Raw genomic sequence first — 14,424 nt, 5'->3', positions numbered from 1 at the left:
GTATACATTTGAGAAGTACCCAAATAAGATACAGCAGAAGAGCAGACGTCAAGAAAAGTGCCATCGAAAGCCACATGCAAGTCACAGTAAATTGCAATTAGAGAGAAGGTTTATAAACATATAACAGGTTCCATATTGTTCACCACTAATGCGTACTCTGGACCGATACAGCTGTATTGTTCATGAACGATGCCAGTTCATATGGGGCAATACATACTGGTTTCGGACAATACTTTAAATCTTAATTAGAGAATTGCAACAAAGCGAGAAGGGTACATCAACTATTAGACATATCCAACATTGTCAATTAATTCAAACAACAAAAAAGAAGAAGAGTAGATTCACCAATGGCTTATACTCAAATTATTGCCAGAAATGACAACCATTTGTACCACGGCATGTCTTACTCTATTAATACCAAGCAGATGGTGATTAAGTAATCAGATGCATTATGATCGCATGAGGCCAGAGAAAAGAAGGGATTCCTTCAGCTTACTCCGCCGAGCACCATCATCCACACAATTTCTTCATGAATGTGCAGTCCAAGAGAGGATTACAGGAAACAGTTTCTACAGAAATTAAGGATGAGTAATCGCATACGATTTACAAGGCAGGTGTCTCTGTACAGAGATTTGCGAGCCTTCTTGCTTAAAGGGTGAGTTGGCACAGCTTTATAAGAACAGCAGGGGCTTCAGAAGGTCACGCGCGCGTATCCGCTATCACGATGACAGGAGCCCTGCGCAAGAGGTCAAGAAAGATATCAAACCATGAGAACACTGAATAGGAATAGTAATGCATCTCTATGTGAGAAGTCATCTTTTTGAGGTTCGATAACAACAATAGTACAAGCTTGCATGATGAGTGTATAATTTTCCTGCCACTCGAAAAAGAATCATTTCTACCAGGTATATCCCAATTCCCAAATAAGCGTGCCGTCGTCGTCGTCGTCATCATCATATCTGATACCAAATATGAGAGCGTATAGTCACAGGAGACCCTATTTGAAGCAAGCGGATTTTGCATGGCATGATGGTAGTAGGAAACTGAGTATCATAATCCATGCGAACCCACATGCAATTATGCAGCAAAAACAACAGGTAAACCGTTCCTTGCCAGGAAGGTACATTTTTATGACAAATTTACGCTCTTAACCAATGCTGTGAAAACTAATAGCGAGGACAAAAATGTCCAATCTGCCGATGTTATGTATAGAGATATTTATGTATGTGTTTATGTCTGAATGTGAAGATCGGTCTCAAATGAGAGAGTTGATATTGCCCACACCCTTTATATGACAGCCATTTTTTCCCCCTTTCCCTTTTGGGGTTTCCTTTTGCTTTTCAATTTTACAAAAGAAAAGGCCGTGTGTATCAAAAATAGGGAGCTTAGTCATGCATGCCCATAAAATTCAATTTGAATTTTCATTTCTGAGATCCTAATGCTTGGGAAGTCCTCAAAAAGTTCCCAACTGCAGCAAAATATGATGCCAACCTCAATTAAATTTCAAAAAACTGTACGAGTGTTCTACTTCCAAGCAATGCAAGGGCAACACGAGGAAGGGATCCTCTAGACAGAATTTGCAACAATGATATTGCAGTCAACCTAGGAGATGAAATTGCATTCCAAGCTTCATAACTTAGCCATGGATATGCATTGGTATCAAAGAAGAACAAGTCGAGATGGTATTGGGCTGGCAACTTTAAACCTGATGAATGGGAACCAAATGTAAATACCAGGCAAACTCTGATCCAAGTGAAGAATATCACAGGGAACATAAACTTTTCACAAATTTCGCTCATCCTAAGAGGCGAGGCACACACTTTTTTTTCTGACAAAAAGGCCTCAGCCTACTTGATGGTTCAATGATGAGGAGGGAGGGACACTGTGTACCATGGGAGAGTTTACATGGCGTGATGACCTTGTTTAGCACCAAAGACAACGATGGCATCCTTAGTAATTACTCTCAAGGCCCCCAGGCCTTCCCTATTGGAACTCTATCTATAGGCTGTTGGATCCCATGCTTAGGGTATCATTGTGCCCACACTTTTCCATGTTCTCTAGGGTTTTAAGGAGACTACCATCCTCCATGGGGTAGAGTGCAAGCATGAACTTAGGTTCAGCGATTATGGTTGTCATTCTTCCTTTGGAATTGGTGACTACTTGGGAAGTCTTTTTCAACCTTGATTCTTCATCATGAGAGGTATGATTTCATCCCTTGTTGCAAATCTGTTTTAGCTTTTGACTACATGTTCATATAATGGCCATCCCAGGAGGAAAATATTTACACTCAATTTTGCCTACAAAACTCTCTTTCCTTAGAAAAATTCCAATGGCAGGAACTAAAAAAACCTTTATCCAATTGTATAATTCAATCTTTATACCCCAGCACAGAATCTGGTAAGGTATAGTTGCCAAGCAAACAAATGAAAGGTTGTTGCTTGAGTTGGTTGCACAAAATAGTAGGGAACACAAGAATACATGATTAATATCACGACTCACATGCCAAAATAGTCAAAACACACCGTGCATACTATCCACAAAGGGGAATGTGTGAACAGTTTGTCTAAAACATGCAATGTAACATGAGCTCATTGAGCATGGATCACCGTAATCATCTAAGCTTCATCACAACTAATTGGGGTAAGCTACACAAATCATGTTCCGCCATTCCACCCTATCAAGGAGCAAATCCTCAGCTAAACCATAGGTCATCAGTCTGCTTTTAGTACCTCCACCCATGTCCATTTGGACCTTCCTCTTGCCCTTTAAAGCCTTCAACTTAAACAAACCCGCTCCATCTAACGAGTGCAGTTCCTGGTCCTAGTTGCACATGGCCAAACCATCTAAACTCTACTTTCCCTCAAATTATTAACTATTGGTGCTACTGGTAATTTCCCTTAAATGCATTCATTTCTAATTCTGTTCTCCCAACTAATTGGGATCAGCAATACGAATCATGTTCCACCCATTCCAGTCTATCAAGGACCATATCCTCAGTTAAACCATAGGTCATCAAATATTTTCTTACCATCTCCCTCACATCCTTTTGGGCTGTTGGAGTAACTGGCTTGTCTCTCACACCACTTTGATGTAATTCCAAGCCCACAACAAACCCAGATCAACCCTAGGTATTAGAAATTCGGATTTAATACCGTTGTTAATCCCTGCGCTTTGCGGAAGTACGTTCAACGAAGATAGAACAATCACATAGATAACAAAACAATCAAGCACACAAACACTGAACACACCGATTTTACGTGGAAAACCCTTGTGGGAAAATACCACGGCACAAAGCGACAACGATCTCCACCATAATCAAAAGTCTTAGAATTTAGACTACTCACCTTCTCCGATTATAGAATCACCTGATCTCCCCTTGAGATGCGCACCTAAGAAAAGCTTGAGAAAATCCCCTCCCAAGCCCTTACAAGTGTAGAGAATCCTCTCATCTTGCAAAAACATTGCCCTTAAAGAGAAAACACCCTAATATTTGAGCCCTAATTGTAATTGAACTTAAATACCCTGATTACGCTAAACTGTGTGACACTTTCAGTTGGACTGACAACACGCTGTCGGTCGAACTAATAGTGTCATGTTTCCTACTCCAGATTACATAGAATCCAAGGCATCCGCACTACATGGGCCTTTCCCTTGCCTTTTATATAGCCTTCAACTTGAACCGACTTGCTCATTTTATAGTTCTTGGGCTTTGATACACATGGTCAAGCCATTTAACTCTACCTTTGCTCATCTTATGACCTATTGCCTCACTCCTTAGGTTAACCTCAAATATATTCTTCATTTCAACTACTTACTAATAAAGGGTCGTTTCTTTGCCTACCCAATATTTGTGCCATAAAGCATGACGGGTCTTATGGTTGTCTATAAAATCTCCCCTTTAATTTGGTTGGTATGCAATGATCACACAAATTACAAAGGTACTCTAGGGGTTGCAATGGGTTGGGCCAATGTTGGCCCTAGCCTCGACATAGCTCTAATCGGGCTGAAATGGCCCTGGCCCTAATCAAGCTAAAAACGCGTTGGCCTTACAAGGACGGAGCAAACTAGAAAAAGATTTAAATGATCGAAGGTTTGAAATATAGACCAATCAAAGAACTTTTTAGTATCTACCATCTACAACGAGTCCCATCATATACATAGTTTCGATCATTGAAACACGGCTAGATCCAATGATGTCTTTAAACTACACATGTATAGTGAATTGGAACGTATCAAAGTTGTCTTTAATCCTCTTTTTGTATAATGGTGGCCCACTTGATGACTAGATAGGAGCAAGTCATTTCCCCCATCTTATTATGTCAGGCTTTATCTGTAAAGCCTCTATTCCTTGGTAATCAAAGCTGACTTTAGAGGATGGAGGTCCCGGTGCTACCTTTGGATCTAAACCTAAATGTAACTCACCAAAGGCTCGGGAAACAAAGAGAAGATGTGTAAGAACGAGATATCCAGCAACAAGAAGGAAAAGGATTGAATAGAGGAACTCCCGAGCATTTGGTGATCTCAAATGTGTCCGTGATTAGATACATCTCAAGTTTTTGAGAACCATTTAAATCAAATGTTTTGTATGGGGATAAAAAGATGGTTGCTAAAACTTCTAACGGGGAATGGCCAGCCACGACAATGGAAGGTTGCCCAATCGCATATATGATGGAAGAAAGTCATCTGTGCCATTGCTGGATCCACACTACCAGCACTCCTCCCCGTGGGAGAGGGAGCAACCCTCTCATTGAAAGTTTCAGTCCCTAGTACTGGATCTATATGTAGTGGACTCGAAAGGAAAAGCAGCAACTTTCACACCCATAACATACAAGGCAGAGTCAAAAGAAGTAGTTGCAACCAAAGCCAGCATCCATACTGGCAAGGAGGGCTCCCCCTCGCGCAATTCCAATTCCACTGTCGACTGGGATTTTCTTCTGTATATGCTGGGTCAATTTGGGTTTGGTGTCAAGTGGAGGGGGTGGATTAAAGACTACTCGGGGAATTGAAATAATGACATACGGCCAAGATTTTTAGCTATTATCAATGAAGGCAGTACGATGTATTTTCTAAGAATTGATTGTGTTACTAACATAGAACCTCTTATTGCTCTCTTTTTTATCCTTTCTTTTGCTCCTTGATGACCAAACGATTGGATCTCTCATAACTATTCAATTTCTCTCTTGTTTTGCCACTCATTTTGGATTTCATAATCAATATTCTTCAAAAACATCCCCTCAATTATTCCTGTGTGTGTGTGTTTAGGGTATGATTCAAAAAGATTGATGGCTTTACTACCCGAACCATCCCTACAGATTGGTACATGTATCAATCAAGTGAATTTCACATCGATGGGTCAATAAAAGCAAAGCAATTAGGAGCGAAACACATACTGCAAAAGGCCTCTCCGTGATAATCATTCCAGAAATCTTATACATTTATGAGATGTTGATGGTATGGACATATTCTCAATATCCCGTCAATATGGCTTGTCGTTCTTGGCCATTCTAGAGCCCATGATCAATTCAAACTAGTTACAGAAGGGGGCGGAGAGAGACCAGAAGAATGATTCATATGGATCGATGAGCCACCGTGAACTAAATCTCATTTATAAACGTTATTAGCATCTATCTTTCAGTAACAGAACAGGAAGTCCTGGCTCAGAAGGAACGCTAGCTATATGCTTAACACATGCAAGTCGAACGTTGTTTTCGGGGTCGAACCACCTATTGGCACCACTAAGCTCCCTCAAATGCATTCATTTTTAATTCTAGCCTTTCTCAACATCTTCATGTCATCTACACTCATCCTATGAATGTAGTCCTTTAACTACCCAACATTCTGTCCTATGAAGCATGGCTCATCTCATAGCTATCCTATAAAATTTTCCCTTCAGTTGAAGGGGTACACAACAATGACAAACTCCAGAGGCAAGTCTCCATTTCTTCCAGCCAACCTGAATTCTATGCACAACATCCTTTCAATGTCTCGTCTCATTAATTATTGACCAAAGGTATTAAAAGTGGTTGGAAATTTCTTGGTCAGCAATTTTAACTAAATCCTCATTTTCACGCCTATTATTACTATAATTGTGCTCAATATATTCTATTTTAGTCTGACAAATTTTGAATCTCACTCGTCTTGTCAATCAAAATTATGTCATTTGCAAACAACATACACCATGGGATCTCTTCTTGCAAATGCCTCGTTAACTCGTCCATAGCCAATGTGAAAAGGTACGGGCTCGATGCCAACCCTAGTGCAAGCCTACAACAATTGGGAACACACTTGTCTCTCCACTAGTGGTCCTCACATTTGTTACTGCTCCCTCATACACATCCTTAACAATGTCAATATATCTTCTTAAGACTCATTTGTCCCTAACACCCACCAGACTAACTCTTTAGGGACCTTATCGTATGCTCTCTCTAGTCAATAAAGACCATATGGAGATCCTTCCTCCTCTCCCCATATTTCTCCATCATTTATCTAAGTAGAAAAATAGCTTTAGTGATAGACCTCCTGTGTATGAAGCCAAATTGATTTTCCAATGCATGTCTCATGCCTTAGTCTTTGCTCAATCACTCTTCCAAAGTTTCATAGTATAGCTCATAAGTTTAATCCCACGACAATTAGTGCAGCTTTGTATGCCTCCTTGGTTCTTATAAATAGGTACCATGGTTACTTTTCTTTCACTTGTCTGCCATTTTCTTCTATCTTACAATTTTGTTGAACAAATTTGTCAACCAAAATAACCCAGCATCTCCTATACATTACAAACATCTACCGGTATACCATCTAGTCCAAGGGCCTTTCATATTTTCATCTTTCTCAACCAAGGTATTAAAAAATGGTTACATTACAAAAAAATAATTGTCGTGACCTGTACAATTTTTTAAAAAAGCGTAACAATTGTTATGGGGGCCATAATAGCCATCAGGGCCCATATCGTAACGGTAACGGCGGTGGCCATTACAGCCACCATTACCATTATTATTTTATTTATTTATTGAAATTTAACAAGAACTTTCATTGACGAGAAGGAAAAAACACTAAAGTAGCGATTAATACAAATGACGGAAGAAAAAAAGAGCACAAAGAGCTACCCAAGCTCACAATCAAATCCAAAACTAGAAAGGAAGCAATACTAACTTCCCTCTCCTCTCGGTTAACTTTCATTATATGCCATTTCTCTTTCCCCATATCGTTTAGAAAAGAAGAGCCTCCATATGAGTTTAGCTTCCTTCCAAAAAGCCACACAGTGCCAAATCAAAAGAAGGCACCATTATCCAGAAGCATGGCCCATCCTAACTTAAATCTTCAAAGGATGGCTGATCACAGACCCCTTGCGAGGGACAATAGATGAAACTGTGATCAATGGATTCGGCCGCAGACATGCCTACAAGACATATATTAGGGATATCACAAATCGCTTCTGAAGATTATCGATCCTCAAAATTCTTTTTCTTCCCACTAACCACCCAAAGGCCACAATCTTCGGGGGGCACCATAATGCCACGCATGACTTGTGTGAGCAACCTTTGCATCCCTTTGATGTGAAGCATGGAATAGAACAATCGAACTGAAAATATACCAATATTATCCTTAACCCACACCATCCTGTTGCACTCCTCAAAATCCAGCCAATATAGGTGCAAGCATTGTAAGAGAGAGAAATTCAACCAACTCATCATCCCAGAGTTTCTGATGGCACAATAATGCCAATTTAATAAATATTAATCCATTCTTTTTTATTGAAGTCAACGAGCTTACTATCTCAATTAAGGAACAAATGTGGAATGACAAATGTTATGGTGCACCCACTATTGGAAACGGTAATCTAGAAAGAATTAACGGACTTCTAAAACAATGCGAGAAGAGAGAACTCTTACAAGCATTGAATCAAATGATGAAACTGGATTAGGGAAACATAATTCTCGTATGGGTAAATGAGAAGCATTCCTATACCAATTCTTCAAACTAAAGGCAGACAGAGTCTCAAGTTCACTCACATTCTGTGAAGAAATCACAGCTCACTATAATTGCGCCACACTGCACGGAACTCCTCGCGGAATGTGTTCAGACGAGCTTTCAGATTAGGTGTTCTAAAACTTGCATGAAGGATGGTTGCTGCAAATACACAATATTAAAAAACTCATGTCCCATTGATTAGAACGATAAACATCAAAGACAAGCAGGAAGTTAAGTTTACCAAGAAGGCCAATGGCAAGTGCCCATAGGACGATAAGAAGCCCACATGAGGTGAACCACAAGATACAACTAGCTGCAGAAAGAAATAAAATAAAATCATCATCTAGCAAAGATCAATACTGTTCTATTCTGCCCTAATAGATGCCAGTGATGAAAATACTAGTTCCAAAAACTGTCAAATACCTGCTGAAAATACAAAGACAAACATCCAACGAGGCCTTCCACATATATGAATTGCTCTTTTCGCAGATGGACGTCCACGAATAACAGGCCTGCAAGTATGCACTGTTAAGTAATTTTTTTTTTTTTTTTTGTAATGTATTACTGCAGCATTGGTTAACTGCTTTAGCACAATAATAAAAAGGAAACAACACAAATTGTTGACAGCTTACAACAATACAAAAAAGGAAACTGCACTTACGTTATAGGGGGTCTCATCTTTGCAGCTAAATGTGGAGAGAACTGCCTCACAGTTCTTGTCACCTTCTCATTAAAAGTAACTGCAAAGCTGTAATTAAAATCCTCAGCAACAATGAATGACACCAAAGTAAACAAATGGTAACTAGCTCGCTTCAGATCAACATATACAAGTAACTCTGCATCTATAGTAAAAACACAGAGAAGGAACCACATGCTTCAAATTGGTGGGAGGATTATAGCAAGCAGCACAATGCTGGCCCAAGACAAAATGGCTCGAAAAGCTTTGATCTCAGTATTAAAGATGATGTAAAGAACATGCCCATATTCTAATAAAATGTTTTTCACAGGAAAATTTTACAGAAATAAAACAACTATTTCCCAAAAATCCGTCTACTGACAACACCATTTTGTAAATTTGATGCATTCCCTGGCATTTCAGAGGTTGTCTCAGATGCATTTCTGAGATTACCTTACCCAAAGTAATGAATGTGACATCATCTTCATAATTATTATACTGGTATGCGGTAAGAAAATCAAGCATAACTTGAAAGGTTGGTCTACTACTCAAAAAAGGAAAGAAAAAGAAAAGGAAAAGAAAAGAAAGGGTTCGAAAACATACTCTAGCATGTTACATGCTGGTTGTTCAAAATAAGGAAGCAGATGATCTAATCGTCAGAAAAATGTTACCAGCCTTCATAAATCATTCTCGGCTAGTCTCTTTTCACTCAAGTAATCAATGACGGAAGTACTGTTCTCTTAACGACATTAAACTCATCCAGCGAATGCTTACGATTTGACTTTTTCACAGATCTAAAACAACAGGTATTGAAATCTAGATGAAGACTGGACATATTACACAGCAAAGATCAGTTATCCAAGTCCTTGATCCCCAGGACTATCCCAAACATAATCATGATCAAATTAATCAATTGTTTAATCAAATGGTCCCAAAGTGCATTCCCAAAAAGTCCTTACATGTTTTTTCATATTTCGAAGAAAACACAGGCTCAAGTGCTCAACTCATTCAGAGGAAAATCACTCTTCTAATAACAAGCAGTCAATTATATAGCATATTAAGTCAACCAAATAAACTACACATCTTTACTGCACCTTCACCTATTCAGCAAACACAACAGCTTACCTGTCATTCAAGAAACCGATGCTTAGGGCTGTTAAAAGAGCAGCAACAATAGCCAGTGGCTTCCTCAGAAACCCCATTCCTAAAAACCAAACAAAAAAAGAAAAAAGAAAAAAGAAGAAGATCAACACAGAATCCCTTGCAATCGATCAAACAACGTTTTCTACACAATTCGAGTTATAGAATGCATACCCAGAATGAATATTATCATGATGAAGTAGTTTGTCCGATAGCTGCAAATACACACAAAAAATCCATAAAAGAAAAAGGTAATTAATCATCTAGAAAAACAGAAAATAGATATGAACAACATATAAGAAGTAATGAAGTTACGAAATAGCATCCTCAAACAATACAAATGAAAATGAACATCAGCACTAGCCTTCCAATAAAATCTTTTTGAGCGATTAAAATTATTACCAATTGCATTGAGTTTACAAGAAAATATCATCAACAACAATGCAATTAATCAACGCTATCATTTTAACTTAAGCCTTTCTCCCAGTAATTTTAAGTCGCCTTTTACATGATAGAGTCACAACAGTTTTTGTCAGTTGCCTACCAGACATCAACCTTTCTCTTTTTCCAGGGTGAGCAGCCACAATAGAGGCTAAAATATTACCAAAATGAATACTAGGTGCATGTTTTCTAACTTCTCTCCAAAGAACATATGCATGATCATCCTGTGCATTGAAGTTGTATCCGGTTTGAAGGTGAATTTGGGTAAAAGTGAAATCCTGGGAGTTGGGCTATCCACGGATTTGGATATCTTGGTAGTACATTGTTTGTTCTGGCAAAGAGAAGTTATGACTTGGATCCCTCCTTTGAGAAGGGACTTGAAGGAATCTGAGATGGAGTCTTTGATCTCTCTCCTTTCTCAATTGCAGGGTGTCAAGATGGACCGGGATTTGCAAGATTCAACGATATGGAGGGTGGCAGCATCAGGAGCATTCTCAGTCCGTACGCTCTACGCTGATCTCGAGAAGGCTAGAGATTCCAAGGTCAATGTTCCAACTTCGGAGAGATGGAAGTATGGAGCCCCTCCAAAAGTAGAGGCTTTCAAATGGTTAGTGGGGAGGAAGAGAGTCCTCACTATCAATAACCTCCAAAAACATGGAATGGTCTTCCTGAATGTTTGCCTCATGTGTGTCAAGAAGGCAAAGTCCATAGACCATCTCTTCACTGCGCTTTCTCGTCAAGAATTTGGAACGAGGTGCTCTCTCTTACATTGGTTCTCTGGGTCATGCCACACTCTATTGAAGAGTTATTCCTGGCCTGGCACACGGAAGATGGAGGAAACCTTGGGAGGAGAAAGCGGTGTGCCACTTTGCTTGCGGTGCTCTGGTCTATCTAGGCAGAGAGGAATGATCGTTATCTCCATAACAAGAGAAGCTCTGAGGCAGGAGTCCTTTTGAGGATCCTTCTAGTGGGTTTCTATTCCCAGTGTTAGCATTGGATGTTGTTGTATCCTTAGTTTTTTAGTTCCTTTAGTTTTTCTTAGGTTTCTTTTCTTTTTTCTTGTTATGTTTGTTGTTTCTTCCTTTTGTCTATGTTTTTCTTTCTTCAATAAAATATCACCTTTAATTTTTTTTTTTTTATATAGTTTTATGGTGTTCTTCATTGGGAATGTTGTTGGGTAAGAGTGTTTCTACTTTTTTTTTCGAAGAGATTGCAATATTTGGACTAAAGTGTACTTAATGATTTTTTCTTTTTAGAGAACAAAATAATTTATCAAGGAGCCTGCCTGAATACAACTCTATACTAAAACATAGAAGTGAACAAGGAAATAGCCACCTTAGCTGCTTTGACATAGGGAGGAAGTGTACTTTATGGATAACACTTTATTTGTCTTGGTTCTTGTGCCAAGATAGCTAGAGACAAGCCATGGATAGTGTCTCCAACAGTCATCTGGTGAGATAAACCTACCTAGATAGAACTTTGATTCTAACGACCTGAGAATTGAGATGGGCAGTGGAGATTAGTGGATCATTTCCAAAAGAGGAAGCAAATGCCATATGCAAGTTGCAAATCCCACCATCATTTGGCAGAGTACTTGCATTATGCTCTTTAGAAATAAGTTCAAGTACAGAGGCCAAATGCATCGAGCCATGTGCATTGAGTGCTGATGCACATCGTCCTTAAAAGTGGAGCCCATCAGTTGATCTAGGCCATTTATCTGACAAGCCCTAAGGTGGATAGGGGAACACTCGCAAAGCCTTCTACAATGAAGATCCTACCCATCCAACCATATGCCTCTTTGACAAACTATAATTGTATTCATTTTTCTGAAACCATCTATTCATGGGCCCCTTATCAAAGGGTTAGGACCTTCCACTGTAGGATATTTGGGGCATAGAGATAAAAAAAAAAGTGGGTCAGGGAACCATGGGTCCCACTTGTATAAACTGCGGGATGAGGCGTTTTAACCAGCATGGGATTCATTTTGCCAATGACACAACTATGGATCAGATCAGATCGACATTACACAAAATATCATAAAAAACCAAGCAACTAAGTATATCCAGAAAACTGAAAGAACTCCAAGAAAGTGTGATGGGCGTATGGTTAATTGACACCATCAAATGGTGCAAATTGTTTCTCAAAGAACCAAGATTATAGGAAAATGTCATGAAAACAACAGAAACTGCCCAATCTGGTTTACTGCCATGAGTCAGCCCCCAATATATGAGTCAGCCCGAAGCCATGATGGTTAACACAACAATATCACCAAAACAACACAAATGGAAATATTTCTATAGATCAATTAAAAAAATCGAAAGCCATGATGGTTAACACCACAATATCACCAAAACAACACAAACGGAAATATTTCTATAAATCAATTTAAAAAATGGAACAAGAACATGATAATTTGGAGTCCCCAAAGGAATCATTGCAGGCACAACTGGGGCTAAACAAAAATGCCATCAACAGTCAAAACAACTGAATATGACTTGTACAAGATCGACTGAGTTTCAACAAGAACATGAGTTTTAGGGTTTCCCATCACATTATAACTGATCAAGAGTAGCCAATACGTGCAAATAACATGGAAACAACACAACCTAAAATGATTTCTGAAAAAAAAAAAAAACTGAAGTTCAACACGAACACGAGAATTAGGGTCTCTAATCAGATTAATACAATCAAATCAGGACTACAGAAAAATACAGCCGCGATAATTCAATTAAATACGATTTCTAAATTAATCAATCGAAATTCAACAAAAAAAGTGATAGTCACAGTTTCTAATCGGATCACTACTGATCAAACCAAGATTACACGAAACATCATCGAAACAACAGAAACGATCACAAAAATCATCAAGATTTCAACAAGAACATGAAATTAGGGTTTCTAATCTAACTAAAACAGCGGAAATGGGGGATAAGAGTGAGAATAGATCGTACTAGTAGAGATTGCATTTAAGGCGGCTATTCCACTTGGAAGAGGATCTAGGGATCGTGAATCGAGAGAAGAACTCGGTGAGCGGGCGAGGAGGGGAAGACCAGTCGACTTCTCGAAGAGCGTCCATCAGATCTTCGGCTGTGACGTTTCCCCAATCCATCTCGTTCTCTCTCTCTCTATGCAAAAAACCCTAGAAATGGGAAAATGATCGTTTGGTCGGTCGCGTTCGAGCTGGAAACTGCAGAAATGAGGAATGAAAACCCTAGCAGAGAAGATAGACGAACGAACAGACGGATTTTTATTTTTTTCCCCGAGTTCGAGATGCGTTTGGTTTTCTCCTCTTTGTTAGAATAGTGATGCTGAAGCGATTCGCGCGAGGAATCCGGACGATGGGAAACCGCAGCACGTGCCAACGTGGTACACGTGTGTGAGATCTTTGACAACCATTTAGTGGGCCAACCATAAACATAGCCTGGAGCATAAATCAGGTGAATACATTATCATATGAGATCGTACTCGCACGAGAATAGCTGGCGTTGGGCGATAACGAAAGGCCTATATTCCACGTGCAAGTATGGCCCACTAGATGAGTGGACTAGAATGGCTACTTGGAAAGAATGGTAGGGCTGAAAGACAGCAGGTTGGGCCGGGTTGGTGCTCAACCCTAACCCAACTTAAGGTTTCTATATCTCAACCCTAACCCAATTCAACCCAATCTCGAGTTGGGAATTCTCAACCCAACCTTAAATCAAGCAGGCTTGGCCAGGTTGATCGGTTGGTCAGGTGTGTATGTGCTAATATTTTCTTTATTACATTAGTTTATTATATTTCAATATAAAATTTATTTTTTGTATTTATGATTTTATTAATTATATATATGATTATTCATCATAAAAAATTTTCTTTTTTTCTTTAAAAAAACAAACTAAAATATGGGACAACTACTTCTCCAAAAGCCATGTAGCATAGCACACAATCTATTTGGAAGAGAGAAATCCGGCATATCTTATTAGCTTGAGTCCTTAGAAATGATGTGGACAAATGAGACTCAACATCACTAGTATACCTTTGACACAAATGATCCACAGTCAATTATAATTTATAAGTAACTAATATATTGTTCGTGTTCGGGTATGGCCGAGCAACCCAAGACTTCAACCCGAGCACAACCCAAGTTTCATTGAGTTGGTGTTTGTATAACCCACGCATGAGATCGGACCCGATATATCCTGCCCGAGCCAAACCCAATA

General features: G+C 39.2%; 1 protein-coding gene across 1 annotated transcript; it reads right to left on the bottom strand.

Annotated features, from left to right (window-relative positions):
- Positions 1-325: 325 nt before the first annotated feature.
- LOC131252772 (PRA1 family protein A1-like) lies at positions 326-13,503 on the bottom strand. Its single transcript, XM_058253458.1, has 8 exons — positions 13,177-13,503; positions 9,959-9,999; positions 9,770-9,848; positions 8,630-8,716; positions 8,392-8,480; positions 8,210-8,281; positions 8,010-8,127; positions 326-736 (listed from the first exon to the last, which is right to left on the bottom strand). The coding sequence occupies exons 1-7, from the start codon at positions 13,332-13,334 to the stop codon at positions 8,024-8,026; spliced, it is 630 nt and encodes a 209-aa protein (XP_058109441.1). The 5' UTR covers positions 13,335-13,503; the 3' UTR covers positions 326-736; positions 8,010-8,023.
- Positions 13,504-14,424: the final 921 nt, after the last annotated feature.

Source organism: Magnolia sinica, chromosome 8 (genome assembly GCF_029962835.1).
Source record: "Magnolia sinica isolate HGM2019 chromosome 8, MsV1, whole genome shotgun sequence".
NCBI lineage: Eukaryota > Viridiplantae > Streptophyta > Magnoliopsida > Magnoliales > Magnoliaceae > Magnolia > Magnolia sinica.
The sequence above is the reverse complement of the archived record's forward strand: the minus strand, read 5'-3'. Positions and strand labels throughout refer to the sequence as shown.